The sequence below is a fragment of the Corvus cornix genome, chromosome 18 (assembly GCF_000738735.6).
Source record: "Corvus cornix cornix isolate S_Up_H32 chromosome 18, ASM73873v5, whole genome shotgun sequence".
NCBI classification, from domain to species: domain Eukaryota; kingdom Metazoa; phylum Chordata; class Aves; order Passeriformes; family Corvidae; genus Corvus; species Corvus cornix.
The window spans coordinates 5,563,076-5,579,720 of NC_046347.1; the positions used below are offsets into that span (position 1 = coordinate 5,563,076).

At 57.8% G+C, this 16,645-nt stretch overlaps 2 protein-coding genes across 6 annotated transcripts; one reads left to right on the top strand and one right to left on the bottom strand.

Annotated features, from left to right (window-relative positions):
• Positions 1-283: 283 nt before the first annotated feature.
• On the top strand, positions 284-3,723 carry NAT9 (N-acetyltransferase 9 (putative)). 5 transcript variants are annotated; one of them, XM_019290643.2, is made up of 6 exons: positions 284-648; positions 1,366-1,475; positions 2,388-2,561; positions 2,782-2,841; positions 3,001-3,095; positions 3,184-3,723. In XM_019290643.2, exons 1-6 carry the CDS (start codon positions 425-427, stop codon positions 3,328-3,330), a joined length of 810 nt encoding a protein of 269 aa, XP_019146188.1. In that variant the 5' UTR covers positions 284-424; the 3' UTR covers positions 3,331-3,723. The 5 variants fall into 5 exon arrangements, with proteins under 5 accessions (XP_019146188.1, XP_010405783.1, XP_019146190.1 ...); XM_010407481.2 differs by having other exon boundaries at positions 2,427-2,561; XM_019290645.2 differs by lacking the exon at positions 3,001-3,095.
• Positions 3,724-6,184: 2,461 nt separating this feature from the next.
• On the bottom strand, positions 6,185-16,151 carry SLC9A3R1 (SLC9A3 regulator 1). The gene is made up of 6 exons (XM_039562439.1): positions 15,692-16,151; positions 9,504-9,665; positions 8,580-8,733; positions 7,992-8,032; positions 7,361-7,459; positions 6,185-7,235 (listed from the first exon to the last, which is right to left on the bottom strand). Exons 1-6 carry the CDS (start codon positions 16,082-16,084, stop codon positions 7,083-7,085), a joined length of 1,002 nt encoding a protein of 333 aa, XP_039418373.1. The 5' UTR covers positions 16,085-16,151; the 3' UTR covers positions 6,185-7,082.
• Positions 16,152-16,645: the final 494 nt, after the last annotated feature.

Consider the following 16,645-nt stretch of genomic DNA (forward strand, 5'->3'; position numbering starts at 1 on the left):
CAGAGAGGGGCGGGGCCGTGCAGGAAAGGGGCGGGGCCGGGAGGCAGGAGCGGGGCGGGACAGAGCGGGGCGGGGACAGGGTGAGGACGCCGAGCGCGATTGGGTCACGGCAGGCGCGGGGCGGAGGCAGAGGCGGGGCCTCGCGGGGCCGGGGGCGGGGCAATAAGGGGCGGGGCGGGGGCGGGGCAATAAGGGCGGGGCGGGGGCGGGGCAATAAGGGGCGGGGCCGTGGGGGCGGGGCAGGCGGGGCGGGGCGATGACGCCACACATCCCGTGGCGGGGAGGTGCGGGGTCTGCGCGCATGCGCGGAAGGGGGCAGGGCGGGCGCCCGTGACCGCCCGTGCCGAGTCCCCCCGGTTCCCCCGGATCGCCCCCAGCCCCGGGGGTCCCGCCGCGATGTTGGAACAGGGATTCGGGCGTTTTAATGCAGGGGTATTGGTGCGACCTGGGCGATCCGGACACTGAGAGCCGCCGGGCGCTCCCGAAAGGCCCCAGGCCAACGCTGCCCCATCCCTTGGCCTTGGCGGAGACACGGAGTGGGGCGTTGGGTCTCTCCCTCAGTTCAGAGGCCATGAAGATTAACCAGGACACGGTGCTGCGAGGAAAGAAGGTGACGCTGGTGCCCTACACCGCTGCACACGTGCTCCGGTACGTGCCCCGTGCCCTCCTCGGACGCTCCTGCATGGTCTGATTCCATTCTCCCTTTGAAGACGATGTTAGGGTCAGGAAGGTCAGGGCAGAGTGGCAGCTGCAGGGCCCGCTCCCCCCTGGGAATCAGTCAGAGGACTCCTAGGAACTCAGTGAGATGCTCTCCGTGCCCGGCAGCACCGTCCCTGCCAGGGCTGTGGTCTGTGCCAGCCCTGCTGGCAGAGAGAACTTCACCTGTGCCCCTGGGAAAGGGAAATACCTGGCTGTGGGTGAACGCAGCAGTTCTTCTGTTCATGGAGGCCTTTCCCTGGTGACAGTGGAAGAGCAAAGCTTCAGCGTGTAAAGCCAGGTGGATGTTTGACAAATTAGGCATGCCAGCAGTTTGTAAAGTAAATCAGCACAAAGGTACCAGCGTTAGTGTTTTGTCAGTGTCCAGGAGGTGCTGTGTCAGTGTCACTCGGGATGAAATGCAGCAGAACTCTAAAAACATCAGGTTTGCATTGGGCACTCCAGACAAAGCCCCAGGACGGCAAGCTTCCTAAATTTCCACAGAGAGCACTGTGTTAGCTAAGGAATGGAGGCTTGCAGATACATTTTAAGTTGCCATGAAAGCCAGGCTGGTGTTGCCAGAGCTGCTTTGTGATAGCCTGACCCCTAGAGCACTGTTGGGGCTCCTCCTGCGGTGCTGCAGTGATGAGGGCCCGGATCCATTGCCAGGTACCACGAGTGGATGCAGTCGGAGGAGCTGCAGCGCCTGACGGCCTCAGAGCCCCTGAGCCTGGAGCAGGAGTATGAAATGCAGCGCAGCTGGCAGGATGACGCTGACAGTGAGCATCTGGAACACTTTCTGAGGGAGGGTGGGAGTGGTGAGCAGGTCCTTTCCATTCTGAGAAGGACCCACAGTGATCTGGGAGTACCCTGTGAGTGGGTTCCCCTAAACCAGAGGGGATGTGAGACTTTCTACAACAGCAGCTTGAACTGGTTTTCTCATTATAGCTGGTATATACTGAAGGAAGTGGAGAATATCCACTTCCTCGAGCTGTTTGTGTCCTTTTTATGCAGTTTTCCAGAGACTGTAGTGCTTCATTTCCCACAGCATTTTGTGCTGAGCTAAAAATCTTTCAGCATCACTCCCACACAGCCAACACTCCCCAGGTCTGATCATTGCAATAAAGGTGGATAGAAGGTTGTATTTCTCCTTGATAAATTGAATGATTTTATGATCGCCTGGTTGAGGTGTGTTGATTAAATTGGTTCCCTGACTCTCCTACAGGTAATGAATCACTGCCCATAAAAGCCTGGTAGAAGTTTAGTCAGCTGGAAGATACTGAAGCTGGCAAAGGCCTCATTCTGGAGCATTTGCCTTAGGTGGCATTAAAAACCTTACTCAGAGCAGCAATAACATGGACCGGGTGAATCACTCAGTCTCAGCCTCTTGTGCACCAAACAATTCTTTGCCCCAACTTGCTGCTGAGTAAGACAAGGCAGGGAGACCTCAGACATGGGAAGGAAGTTCTCACACTTCTTCCACAGGCTGTTTCTAGTCTTGGTGTCTGTGCCATCCTCACAGTGGGTTTTTTCAAAGTATTTCTTACATTTCTGCGGGTGGGAACAGGCACAGCTGGTGTGGGAAGCCTAATTATTAACTCTTCCTTGCTGTTAACACGTGGAAACTGTTGTTCCTCTGTCCATTATATACCTTTAATTTCGTTCTTTTGTAATTTATGAATCATTATCAGCACACTCTGAAGGTGCTGCCACGTTCTTGTTTTCCCCAGAGTGCACCTTCATTGTGCTGGATTCGGGGTGCTGGCCTGGGCAGGCAGAGGAGAACTCCATGGTGGGGGATGTGAATCTCTTCCTCACCAACACCGAGGACCCGACTCTGGGCGAGATTGAAATCATGATTGCAGGTCAAGTTCTCCTTCATAGCTTGGGGCTCTGTCACTGTGGCTGCATGCTGCAGGCAGTTGTTGATGTTCCTGCATCAGCTTTTTAGTCTCATGCTTTACCATGGCTGTTCAGCACTGATCAGTCCACGGCGTGTCCAGGTCACAGCCTCTTCTGAGAAGCGTCTGGTGTGGCTGGTTTGTGTCCCCTAACTGGATGCTGACTCTGTGCTGTCTCTTTCAGAGCCCAGCTACCGTGGCAGAGGGTTTGGCAAGGAGGCAACTCTGCTGATGATGGCCTATGGTGAGGGAACAGGAGTGTGGTGGGGCTGGGATCTGGGAGCACATAATTCCCAGTGATACAGGCAGGGTGGTAAGGGATGCATCTGCCTCACAAGTGGAGTCCTGTGCTTTTGCAGATGTAGCAAGTAATAGAAGTACCTCTCTCTGACTTCTTCTGCAGGAGTGAGAAACCTGGGCATCACCAAGTTTGAGGCTAAGATTGGTCAGGAAAATGAAGCCAGTATCTGCATGTTCAAAAAGCTTCACTTTAAGGAGGTGCAGTAACGCCCATCTTCTCCACAGAGAATGCGAGCAGCATTTGCCCTGTGGCTGGGATTGAGCTGCTTTCCTCTGTGTGCTGCAGGTTGCTGTGAACAGCGTTTTCCAGGAGGTGACGCTAAGGCTGGATGTCAGTGACCAGGAGAGACGGTGGCTCCTGGAGCAGACAAACCACATGGAGGAGAAGAGCTACGCTGAGCTGAAGCAGGCAGCTGGGGTGCTGGACACCTGACAGACACACCCAGACACCGGCTGGGTTTCCGAGGAGAAGTTGGACGTTGTTTCAAGGTCTGGGTGTGGAGGACACCACTGAGCCAGCACTGGGACTGTTTTCAATTGTCTCCTTCAGCTGCTTTGTCATCTTGTCAACTTTGCACTTTGCTGCTCCAGCCAGGATTACTGCCTGAAATTTGGGCCTGGGGAACAGCCATTAACTCACACGTTTGGCTAGGAATGACTCTGACTTTGATGTGCTGTTCCAGCAGAGCCTAAAATCACCAGCAGTTGATTCCTGGACAAGCAGAAACTTTTCCCACTGCTCTTAAATCAGGAGTCATCAGCGAGGCAGTTTCATATACTGGCAGCTCAATCTTTTTTACTCTTGAATAAAAAAAAATCACAAAGATCTGAGGTGTCTGAGCACTATGTGGGGCTCAGCTGCTCACTTTGGCAGCTCAAAGAGTGGTTTAGAAGCTGTAAAGGACAGCAGAGACTCTTTAAACCAAATGTCCTGGGGTCTGTTAGGTTGCAGGGGGCACTGCTGGGTCCTGGTAGGGAGAAGCCCAGGTGTGAGTGAGCACAAACAAAGGGCAAATTAATATGATGGAAGTTGCTGATATTGGCTGATCAAGACTAGATCTGAGCCCCACCACAATGAGGGGCTGAGAGCTGCAGGAGGCTTCTGAGACAAAGGCCCTTCAGCTTCAGGGCTGTGCTCCAGAGCTGAAAACCTCAGGCCAGCAGTGATGTTGCATTTAATTTTCCTTGGCTGCTTTGATGAAAGCAAGGAGGAGAACACACTGAAAGGAGACAGCTCCCTTCTTCCAGCAGCTCAGGACTGCTCTGCTGAGCCTGGAGGCTCCATTTGCTGCTCTCCACTGAGATGAATGGGGGGGAAATATCTCTTACTGGGGGGCAGATACGTTTAGGGCAGGAGTTATCCAGCCTCTGCTACAGTAGTTGTGAGGTCTGTGGATGAAAAAGAGGCACTTGCCAGACTCCCACTGGACAAACTTCCCTGTGCAGTTACTCAGCCTGACCTCTCCTGCCCTACACATGCTGTCCACAGCAGGGAAGCTGCTACAGGAGAGGACAGAAGGTCAGAAGGATAACTGATGCTCCTGTGTGTCTTCCTACTGTAACAGCAGCTGGAGTGGCTAATCCTAGATCACAAATTATCTGTGTCAGTGATGGAGGATCAGGTAATAACTTTCGGATTTGCCCAGGGATGTTCTGGAGATTGGCAGTTTGTGGAATTTTTAGTGTTGCTGTGCCTGTATTTTTAGGGCCTGGGGGCTTTAGTTTTCCAATTCTAGCTAATTTAAAAACATGATTCCTGTGACTAATATTAAAGCCAAGCGTGGGAACAGCGTATCATGGCATTTTAAACAACTATTTAGCGTGGATTTAGTTGTAGCAAAAGCTTTGTGTGGTAATAAAGTGAAGGGCAGCTCTATCTCCCACTGGGATTACCATGGCAAGGGCTACTAATCCTCCTGCTCCTCATCACCTGCTGCAGGCAGAAATGGATTCTGACCTCCACAACAAGATTTGCAGAACCTGCTGGGTGAACTGCTGGCTCTGTTGCTCCTTCCGTGGAGCACCTCATCCCTCTGCCAGAGAAACAAGGCCAAACTGGCAGGAGAGACGGAGCTGGGCTGGGATTTGCTCCCCTAAAACCCAACCAAGGTGGGAAAAATAATTTCTTTGAACCTCTGCTGTCAGGGAGAAGGGGCAGGGTGATGTCCTGTCGCAGCTCCCCACAGCCAGCTGGTTGCTCTGGAGCCAGCGAGGGCCCTGCTTGGCATCCCCGGTCCCCGGCAACGCCGGCGCTGCCCCGGCTCCACGGGCGGCTGGGAACAGCCTTTCCCTGGCAACCCAAAACAAAGTTGGGTCTGTCCCGGAGCTCAGCCCGCCCCAAAGGCTGGGGGGAGAGTCCCAGCAGGGCTCAAATGGGGTTCCCACAGGGAACCAGTGCCCAGCTGCTCTGACCAGGGCAAGAGGCAAAAGATGCTGCTGGGACCCAGTGGGTGCCCCCACTCCTGCCCTGCATGGGCTGCCCCACCCTGAGGCATCCATCCTAGGTAGGGGTGGTCCTGCTGCCCCAATGGGATGAGGATGGGAGAACAGGGGATGGGGGCTCACCTTCCCTCAGAGGACACGGCTTTGGAGGATGAGACAGGTTGGAATGGGTTCCCCCAGCTTCCTGGGGGAAGTGACAGCCTGCACATCCCCCAGAAATCTGGTGGCACTTTGTCACCTTGGTGTCTTTGCAGGTGCATAGATCTGTGACCATTCCTGTGCTCAAGTAGAGGAGCTTCTATGCAGATTTGGAGCACAAAACCAGAGTGTGCAGAAGGGGAGGAAGCAAAGGTACCAAACAGAGGCCAGGCACAGCCCTGCCCTGTCCCACTGTGCCACCGGTCTGGCCCCACTGAGCCACCCAGGGCTAGATCCATTCATTTAGAGGGACAAGCACCGCCCTCCTCACCAATCCCCCCTGCCTTCCCTCAACCCAGGTGCAACCCCCATCCCCTCAGAGGGACTGGGGGCACATTTGGGCTGCCCCCAGCAGAGCTGCTGCCCTCCAACCTGGCTGGCAGACACGGATTAGAGCTTTGCATCATTCCCCTCACCCCCCCTGCACTCCCCAGGGGATTAAAGCCTGTTAATCACCCTGAGGCATTAACCCCCACTGGGACCAGCCGGTGCCTCCCCAACCCCCTCAACCTGTCCTCATCAGGTGCTGAGAGGTACCAAAAGCAGGCCCAGTGTCACCCAGTTATCTGCCTTTGCCCCTAGCCCCTGGCCACAGCAAGCCCTCTGCACCCCCTCAGGCTCTGGAAGGATTTAGCCTTAAACCAGACTTGTGAAGTCAGAAAGGTTTATTCCAGTAAACAGAATTTCTCTTGAGCTCAACAGTACAACAACATCTGATTGCAGCACATGGAAACAAAACATCCACAGGAAGAATTTCCACAAAATACAGTTTAAAAAAAATGGTGTGATTGGAAAAACGCTTATTTCAGAAAAAAAAAAAGTCTATGAGAAGCCTTTAAATTAAGCAGTGTTGGATTCAAACCCTGATCAGCTCTGTCTCCAGGAGTGTGCAGGAGCAAAGGAGACTATTATTGCTTGCTGTGCTGGCTCCAGACACCCTCTCCTCTCCCAAAATTGCCCCAGGGCAGGGTGCTGGGCACTCCCCAATGCTGGGCACCCATACCCCTCCTTGCAGCTGAAGAGGCAAAGGGACAGGGTCATCGTGGACGGAGCTTGCCAGGCCAGGGTCAAACACCCCGGCTGTGGCCAGTGGCTTGGCAGGTGGGGTTTGGTAGAAGACACTAAAAGCCTCAGGTTTTGCAGTTAAAGGGTAATTTGGGGGGACTGGCTCAAATGAAAATGGTGTTTGTGGTAGGGAAAAAAACAGGGAACAGTGGGGACCGGGAGTGTTGGGCATCAGGCCACCCCAAATCCTTGATCCCTCCCAAACCCCTGCTTGTGCCTACCAGGGTGTGCAGGGCTTCAAGAGAGGGCTGGAGAAGCACCCTGGGGATGAGCTTTTGGGAGGGGGCACCCCCAGCACCCCCGGCCCAGGACCCCTCTGCAGGGATGCTCACTGGCCACCAAACCCCGGCACTTGGGTCAGGGTGGTGGGGAGCAGCCCCACATCCCCACCGGGAGCCCATGGCAGGGAGGAGAGGAGCGCAGGAGAGGCGGGTATGAGGCTGGGGGGGGCTAGAAGACCCTCACCCCGCCTCAGGGCATTCACAGGTTGCTGAACAGTTCATTTTTCTTGCTCCAGTCCATCTGGGGTGCCCTCTTGCTGGTGCGCTTCTGGTGCGCCCGCTCCTTGGCCACGGCCAGCGGGATGTCAAGGTCCAGGAGGGAGCCGGATGCTGAATGGCGTTTGTCACCCTCCTGTGGGGTTGGGGGTGAGAGGCGGTGTCAGCCCCACTGTGTGTCCCTTGGACAGCCCCACAGTGGGGGCTCAGCACAGATCCTACTTTCCAGCCACTGCCTCCCCCCGGCATTCCCAGCCCTACCTCGCTGTGGGTCTCGCTGGAGTTGGGGGACACGGCCAGTGGCACAGGGCTGGACGGGCTCTCGGACACCGAGCTGGACTGCAGCTCTCCACCGTTTTCCTGGGGGGAGCAGGGAGGGAGTGTGAGCTCCAGCCCTGGGGCTTGAGAACAGCCTCCAGGGTTGCAAGTCCCACCCAGGGGGCCATGAAATCCATCCTCCTCACGTAATCCCCTGCAAGCTCCAGACACATAAATACCTCTAGCGCTGCCCATCCAGGGCGGGGAAGGATTAAATCCTGGCCTGACTGCCCTGGCTTTAGCGGGAGCAGGAGGAGGAGGGTGGCTGGAGGGCTGGGTGCTACTTCCCTACAGCAGCACAAGGGCTCCTGGCCCTGGAGCAGCAGGAGGCAAAAGGGAGGAAGAAAGCAGGCAACATAGCCACCTCCGTGACACTCAGCACCACGAGCATCCCCCCTCCTGGGGGGCACCAGTTCCCAGTCCCCTTCCCAGTTGCACCAGCTCTTCTGTGGCAGCCCAGGACCACTGTAGTGTCTGGTGGCATCACCCACCCATGGGCAGAGGGGACATGAACAGGAGGGTCCCTGACTGGAGATGGGCATAGATAGAATTAGAATCAAGACGAAGCTCTTACCTTCCCCATATCGCCATTGGCAACTGGCTCTGGCAAGGGACCTGTGGGATGAGGACACAGGCACCCAATGAGGATGTGTTTGCTTTGTCACCTTGCCAACGGAGGGCAAGCCAAGGCTGTACATGGCCAATGCTCACACAACGCTGCCCAGCTCCTGGCCAGGTCCTGAATTTTTTAACCACCTGGTGCAGCCAGCCCCGTGGCACAGGCAGATGCTGCCAGACACATCCCCATGATGGCAGATGTGATATGGAGCCCAGTGAGACCCCCTCCCCATCCTCCTGGAGACCACCATGACAGCAAGGAAGGGGCCACAGAGGAGAGCAAAGGGCAGCTGATGCCTGTTTGCTCCCCGAGCCATAAACCCTGCCAAAGTGCAACCCAGGGCCATAAACCTGCCCACATCAGCCTCACCAGCCCAGCATGGGGCCCTCAGCCAGGCAGGGAGATGCCAAAGCCAGGTGACTCTGCTTGGCCCTAGGGTGATAAGACCCCCTCCCAGGGCTCAGCACCCTTAGGTTTGGTGAGAGGTGACAGAGCCAGCAGAGGTGGCACAAACCCCTCCCAGCAGCACAGCCCCCAGCCCACCTGTCAGGTGCTGCTCCGAGGGCACCACCTTGCACTTCTTGAAGAACTCATCTGCGAGGACATCCACCACCAGCAGCCTGGTCTCGTTGCCACTCGCCTTGATGGCTGCCACCACGTCACTGTGCTGCTTGCCCTCCATGCACACACCGTTCACCTGCAGGCACCACATCACCACTGGAGCCAGGGGACATCCATCCCTCAGAAGCACCATGGAGGGGTCAGGTACCAGCCTTGGTACCAGTGACAATCCCAGCACAGCCACCTCACAGCCCCCACAGGCATTTGCAGCCTTGAAGGGATTAGCAGTGAAGCCAGGAAAACCTCATTAAAAGCAGATTTTCCTCTGAGTGATTAGCATGGGATGGAATGGGCAAAGCTGGCAGGGAACTCCCAGCAGGGCATGGACCCGGGGCTGGCACGGGATATGGGCAAGACACAAAGCCCTTGTGCCATGCCATGGTCTCCAGAAACATCAAAAGCTTCACCCCAGAAGAGGCAGCAGCCCCATGCCCTGGTGAGCAGCAAGGCTGGGGCTCACTTGGTCCTTGCCCTCATGGATCATCATCCCACCTGGCACAAACCTGAGCTCATCCCCACCCCGGTCACACCTGACAGCAAGACTGGTGACCATCATGAACCTTGTCCCTAGCCTCCCCCACCCCAGGGGCATCCCGGGGACAGAGGACAGTGCTACCGCTAATTAACCCCCAGCTAGCTAATTAACGCCCAGCCCTCCACAGTGCTGCACCCCTGGGTGGGGACCGGCAGGCTGCTGCAGGTCGGGCAGCTGTGCTGTGAGTCACCGCTGGCAGCAGGGACACTGCGCCTTCCCAGCCAAGGGCAGCTGTCTCCCAGGCACCAGGATGCGAGGGAGTGCCAAGCTTTCCAGAGAGACGCCTCAGACCCGCCCCCACCCCAGCACACCTCGATGATGCGGTCGTGGGGGGCCAGCCCTGCTGCCTCAGCTGGCGAGCCGGGGTCGACGGCGCGCACGTACTGCCCTGGGCGGCTCTTGTCGCTGTGCAGGTTGAAGCCGTAGCCATCGGGGCCCTTCTTCATGTGGCACAGCCGAGGTCTCAGCTCCTCCTGCAATGGGAACAATCTGTGGGTGAACTTCTCCCGGACCCCCCAACACCCAGGGACAGCACCAGGAACCCCAGACAGCTGCTGGAGTGGCAAGGACACCATCCTCAGGTGGCCACCTGCGGGCACTGACACCTCAAGATGGGATGCAGGGTGCCAAACACGCTATGATCCTGGGCTCTAATTAATTAATTAGGTGCAGGGCACACTAATTGCAGTGAAGCATTGAAGAAACATGTTATCATGTGTGTGTTCCCAGACCATGCTCTTCCTTTTGGGATCAGGATTGCAACTGCCATGAAGGTGGAGGAGGAAACACAGCCCAGGCTGCTGGGAAGCACCCCCACTCCACCCCATCCCACTCAGGAAGCTTTGGCTCCTGGAGAGGTCTTAGGTGCTGGCACAAGTCCCCTCCACCACCCCCTTGCCAACTGTAGCCCCTCTCCATGGCAAACCCAGCCACGGGATCAGGGAGCTTCCCCACCCAGAGCACCCCACAGCCACTCTCAGCACAGAAGGGGCACACAGGGCTCGGGCAGGCAGCTGGAATCCACATGGAGCAGCTGCAATGCCCCGGCATGACCTTCCAGGATTGCAAAACAGAAACCTGCTCCACCGCAGTGGCACGACTGGGACATTCACCTCTCCAGGAGGCAACACCCAGCTCATCTGCACCTGGTTTCACCTTGACCTGTGGATCCACCAGTACCTGGAGCTGGGGAACCCCACTGGGGCAGCCACAGCCACTCTCTTGGCCCACCTGGCACCCTTTAAGCTCCCCACACGGTGAGCAGCAGGAAGGAGCAGGAGCATCCCTGGGAGCCTGGCACACAGGAACTGCCTTTGCTCACCCAGTGGGGAGTGGGATGTCCAGGAGGCATCAGAGGGAACCAGGTGACACAAACCAGACACCTGCATGTGGTACTGTCAGAACTGCTCTGACCCTAGCACCCAACACCACTTCTACAATTTATATATAAAATGGTTTAATCCCACCTTGACCACCAGAACCTGGGCTTTGGTTGGGCTCTCCCAGCAGCTGAGCCTTGCTCAAGCTGCTGGAATATTCCTCACCAAGGGGGTTAGTACTGAGTCTTTCATCCGAGATAATTTTTTCTCTGATTGTACCCACAGCATCACTGAGGACAGGCACTGCAGGAATTTGCCCTCCCACACCTGCACTGGGCTGCTCGTTACCCCCTGCACAGCACTCTTGCTTCTTGCCATGAAATCCCCTTTGTTCAGTGCCAGGAAAACCTGGGTCCTGGGGTGCTGACACCCCACATCTGATACACTGATGTAGCACAGGGTCCCACACAGGCCGGGGTGACGCATTTACAATTGCTGAGCCCAACGCTGCAATAAAGCCCTGATAAGCCCTGATAAAGCCCCATCCTCTTGCACAACTCTTCCTTCATGGTCAAGACTGGCTGCCACCCCAGCACCACTTGACAACACCCCAGGAAGGGAGGTGCAGGCAGCACCCAGCACATCTGCCAGGAGTGAAGGTGATCCCGAGATGCCTCAGCACTGGCATGCAGGACTCGTTCCCCACGTGTCTCAGCTTCACATGCCCAGTGCAACAGCCCAGCTGTGGATTCCCTGGCTGGGTGGAGGACTGTGACCCCCTCGACTTCGCCCCATCTACTCTGCATTTCCCCCTGTGCCCAGGCGGCAGCAGGTTCACAGGGTGTGACAGCATCTTCCATCCAGGCAACAATCCCAAGCAATGGTGGGGACAGACAATAGCCAAAATAAGGACAAAAGGCAGGAGCTGCTGGAGCCTGGAGGAAGGCAGCACCTCCCCGGGTCCCTGCCCTGGCTCGACCCTGAGCAAAGGGTTCAGGCTCTGGAGCACCCACGCTCCCGGTGCCCTTGGCAGCACTGCGGGGTTGCTCCATGCCGATAGCTCAGGACAAAGCCAGAGGGAGCACCCAGCGAGCGGTGCTGGCAGTGCTCCCGGGCGAGGAGGAGGAGGAGCGAGGGCTTCGCTCCCACCCATACCAACAAAGCCCTGGCAGCCTGGGCTCCCTGAGATGCTGGTGCCATGAATTTTTGAGGGGGATGGGAAGGCCTGCAGGGTGGACAGATGTCTCAGGATACGGGGACAGGTCATGGCAGTGAGGGAGGCACTGATCCCGCCAAGGCAGCTGGCCAAGGCAGCAGCACTCAGTGCGAGGGCAGCCTGGCTGAGCCATGACCCAGCCTTCTAGCATCCCCCCACCAGCCCGGTGTGCCAGGCTGCCTGCACCCTCCTCAAACCGCAGAAACTCTGCGGGCAGCCACCATTCTGTCTCCCAGAGACGAAAACAAATGGATCCGATCCTCCAGCAGCTTTATCTTGCCCATCCATGGGGCGAGCACCCCATGGCATGGCACCCTTCCAGCCCCAAAGTCCCCTTTGGGCTGAGCAACACGAGGCAAGAGGGTTTGGGGCCAACACCTGGGATGCAAGAAGACCCATGGCTACGGAGCTGGGCAACAGAAATGCCCCTAATTTCTCTAAGCTGCTGCATCCTCTCCTGCAGGACCGGCAGCTCTCCCACCACGCTGGGACAGGGATTAGCCAGCAGAGCCCCGTTACAAGCAATTACAGCCTCTGTCAGGGAGGGCAGCGGGGGAAACTGGAACCAGCCCCCAGCACAGGCATCCCATGCCACCCCTCTCCTCTACACCCAGGGAAGGCAGAGGCGCCTCTGTCTGCAGAGATGCCCACTTGGGATGAGGAGTTCTGCAGCATCACACTGCTATTCCTACCCTGGAACAGGATTTGGGGCACATCCAGATGCTTCTCCCTCCGCAGCACCTTCAGCCACCTGGCAGGACCAGCAATCCAAAGATTGTGGGGACCCCAACTGCAAAATATGTCAGGACTCACTCCCCATTTCCCAGCCCCCCAACAGCAATTTCAGGACAGCTTTTGAAGCCTCAAGTCCCAGGAAATTCCCTGCAGCCCTACAAGCAGCATCAAGCCCGCTGGCGGCAGCAACATTCCCGGTTACTCAAAGAGAAACACAACAACTCTGAGGATGCCTGGGCCAGCAAATTCACACGGGTCCCAAAATCTGGCGCACACATTCGGGCTTCATACAAAGGGGATGCAAAGCAGCCTCCTTGCAGCATCCCTGTCACGTCCTGTTTGACTGGAACTGCTTTTCATGCAGCTGCCTTGAGAGGAAATTTAATTCATTTCCTAATTAACCACCAGCTACCCCAGTAGCTGTGCAATGCTCCCAATGCCGGGGGAACTGCTCCCTGTTACACTCTGAAACCCAGCCCTGGGAGGCTCACCCAGGTTTTACAAGAAGGGATGAGCCTCGCTGGCAGGGAGGGCTCTAATTTAACACTAAATTTGCAAGAGGGAAGCCCGGGGCTGGTAGCAAATGCCTTGCCCTGGTACCAGGGTGCTGCACTGGCAGCACCCAGTGCTGCCCCGGGAACACTGTGTGGTTTGCATGAAACTTTCTCAAGACACTCCCGAGCAGCTGAAGCCTCCGGAAACAGGAGACAAACTATCACAGCTCTTGGTGGGGGGACACAGCACAGGCCCCAGGAAATGGGGCTGACCTCAGGGATGTGAAACTATCACCATGCTGGCTCAGCACCGCAGACACGGATCAGCTCCCCAGGGGAGGCTCAAAACCTCCACTGCAGCATCAGGGGGATTTGCACACTCCAGGTTTGAAAGGAATGAAAAAGGAGCCCATGACGAGTCTCCCACAACTGCCTCAGGGATCTGTGGGGGTGTCCGAGCACCTGGGCAGTCCCAATCATGCAGGACCCAGCAGACTTTGGAGAGACAATGGATTCTGCTGGAAGGTGGGACACGCTAAACATTGCTCACCACAAGCAGCTCTCCCAGCTCTTAAGCATCTCCAGGCTCATTAAACAAATAAAGGCAAGTCCAGCCCAATAAAGCAAACAGGACTCTGACGTGTACAAATCTCCTGCTTCCCCTGTGATCCCAGGGAATCCCAAGTGACGGGATGGGGCTGCAGGGGGATGGGGCAGCCGGCACCAGCTGCCTGCCAGTGGCCAGAGAACAGGCCACTAGCATGTTCCTGCCTCACTGAAGAGAAATCCCTTTCTGCCTGCTCCGGCTTGGCTCGGCATCCCGCCTGGCATCTTCCCACCCTGCTTGTGGGTGCCTGGCCGGGGCGATGTCTCCAAACCCACTTGCCTTTTCCACTGGGCCCTGCCCCTAACCGCAAGATTTCCTGCTGCTACCTGTTGAGAAACCGTCTGGGGCCTTGTGGCGATGTCACCCCATGTCACCTGCTTCCTGCTCTAGTGAGGAGAGAAACCGCCAGTAGTAACTGTGCCTGAGTAACTGTGCCCTGAGCCTGCTCCCCAAGACTGTGGGGAATCTTCAGCTAAGACTGTCCCCCAAACCCCATGAGGTATCTTCATCTGGGGCTGTCTCCCAAAATCTTGCAGGGCATCTCTTCTCATCTTCCTAAGCTCTTTCCATCGCAGTGAGCAGGCAGCTGTCCCACAGCATGTGAGGGCTCCATCCTCTTTGGGGACTGCACGTCCTCAACCCCCCAAGCCTGGCCGGGGACTCACGTGAGCTGAATTAACGACATGCCTTTTATTTTCCCCAGCCGATGGAGAGGTCTGGGAGCAGAAAGCAGAGCACAGACGGTCTTGCTAGCCCAGAGGGAGAGCTGGCACCATGACATACGGGAGAGCAGGCATGTTCTCCCTATGTGGGGCAGCACCGGAGCCCGGCATGGAGCCAAACCCGAGGGATGTGGGATAATACAGGGAACAGTGAGCAAGAGAGACAGCAGAGGGATAGAGCCTGGCTGTTCCCACCCAAATAAGCCCATCAAGGAGGTGCTGGAGTGAGGCTTTAGTCAGGCAGGGATGAGAGCTGTGCCTGCAGTGCATCAGCCCAACCAGGGGAACAGGCACAAGGCTAAAGTCCAACAGGAGGCACAGCTCAAAACCACCTAATCCTCAGCAAAACCCTATGTGACAACAGCTCAGTCGAGCACCAAGGTCTTCCTAGGCCTCAGCATCCACACTGGGAAAGTTCCACTGCACCAACCTCTCCGGGAACAGGTCATAAAATTTCCCCAGAAGGTTCCTCACACTGGGGACACCAAGAGGCTGCTGGCCAGGAAGCCATCCACATGTCTGTTGTAACAACAAATAAGTCTTTGCTGGGTAAATAAAAAGCAGTATTATCTCCCAGAGCCCAGAGCGTCTCTTAGAAACCGATTGGGGCACAAAAGGTCAGCTGTTTCTCAATTCCTCACCTTTCTACATCACTTTGTTTGAGCAACTGCTCACTCCCACACGTGCTAAGGCCGACATTCCTGAGTTAGGAAGGGTCTGTGGGGACTGACTGCCAGGATCAAGCCCCCAGCCCGGGAAGGGCTCTGCTATCTCCACTCCACAGCAGAGACTGGACATACTCAAAGCAGGAGCGTGCCCCTGCCACCAATACCTGCAGTCTCAGCCCCAAAAAATACCCTCTGCCACGGATTTTTTGTTGTATCTTGAGGTGGGTTAATGCCAGCCGCCCTTGGCCCAGCCCTGGGCTCAGCTGCACGTCAAAGCTCGCCCTGTTGCTTTTCTCACCCCGTTTTACCGGCCCTGCAGCACAAGGATGGGCCGAAGGGCTCCCGGGCTCAACGGGCCCAGTTATGGGTCCAACCAGCCCGGTGTGTCCGCCTGCCCCGCCCGTCGCTGACACGGCTGGGAGACAGGAGCATAAAGCAAAAAAAAAAGCAAAAAAAAAAGGAAGAAAAATTATATAAAATTAAAAAGGCAAAGCAGCCGGGCGCGGCAGGACCCGGGGCTTCTGGGAAGCCGCCTTTAAAGCAAAGGCAAAAAAAGAAAGAAAGAAAGACTAGAGACCGAAACCACACAGGACGCCCAGGACAGCCGCGGCGGCCGCGGCTCCCGCTCGCTTGCCTGGAAGGCGATGACCGCGGCCGGTCGCGACCCCTCCTCCTCGGACAACACCCTCTGCCCCGAAAACTTCGGAGCCCCCAGTCCCCCCCCGGCCGCTCATTTACCCGCTGGTCGCCGCCGCTGGGCTCCCGCGCCGCGGGTTCCGCCGGCACCGGGGCCGCCTGCCCGCCGACCACCGGCGGCTCGGCACCCGCCGCGCCCCGGTTCGGCAGCTGATCCTCGGCCGTCGAGTCTACGACGAGGAGGCTGACAGCGCCGGCGGCGGCGCGGATCCGCTCCACCACCTGCTGATGGCTCTCCCGCTCCACGTTCTCGCCGTCCACCTCCAGCAGCCGGTCCCCAGCGCGCAGCCCAGAGCGCTCGGCCGGCGAGCCCGCCTCCACCAGCCGGATGAACTGGCCCAGCTTGCCCTTCTCGCCGTGCAGGTGGAAGCCATACCCGTCCGGGCCGCGCTCCAGGCGGCAGAGCCGGGCGGCGGGGCCCGTGCCGCTGCTCATGGCGGGGGGAGCGGCGGGGAGCAGCGGCGGGCCCGTCCCGCCACTCGCGCTCAGCGCACTGCGCGGGGCTGGGCCCGCAGCACGCCTTATATAGGGGGGCGGGGCGCGGAGCCGGCGGCCGCCAATGGGGGAGCGGCACGGGACGATGCTCGCCAAATAAGGACAGTGGTGGGGCGTGGTCATGCAAATATTGGGGGTGTGGTTATGCAAATCCGCGTGGTGGGCATGCAAACGTGTTCTCGCCCCGGTGGGGCGTCCCGGGCGCGCCGCCGCCGGGTCCCGGTGCCCGCGGCGGGACTGGACCGCCGCCCGCTGGGGTCCGGCCGCTCCCCCGATGGAGTCCGACCGCTGGCCCGCGGGTCCGACCGCTCCCTCGAGAGTCCGACCGCTCCCCCGTGGGGCCGGGCCACTCCCCCGCAGCCACCTCCGCCTCTCCCTGCCAGCCACACGAGCCCACCGCGGCACATCCCGATCCTCGCTGAACTTCCCCCACCGGGGTTCGGCTCTTCCATCGTCTCAGAGACAGCCCCGACCGTGGCCGGAGATCGGCGGGACGCTCCC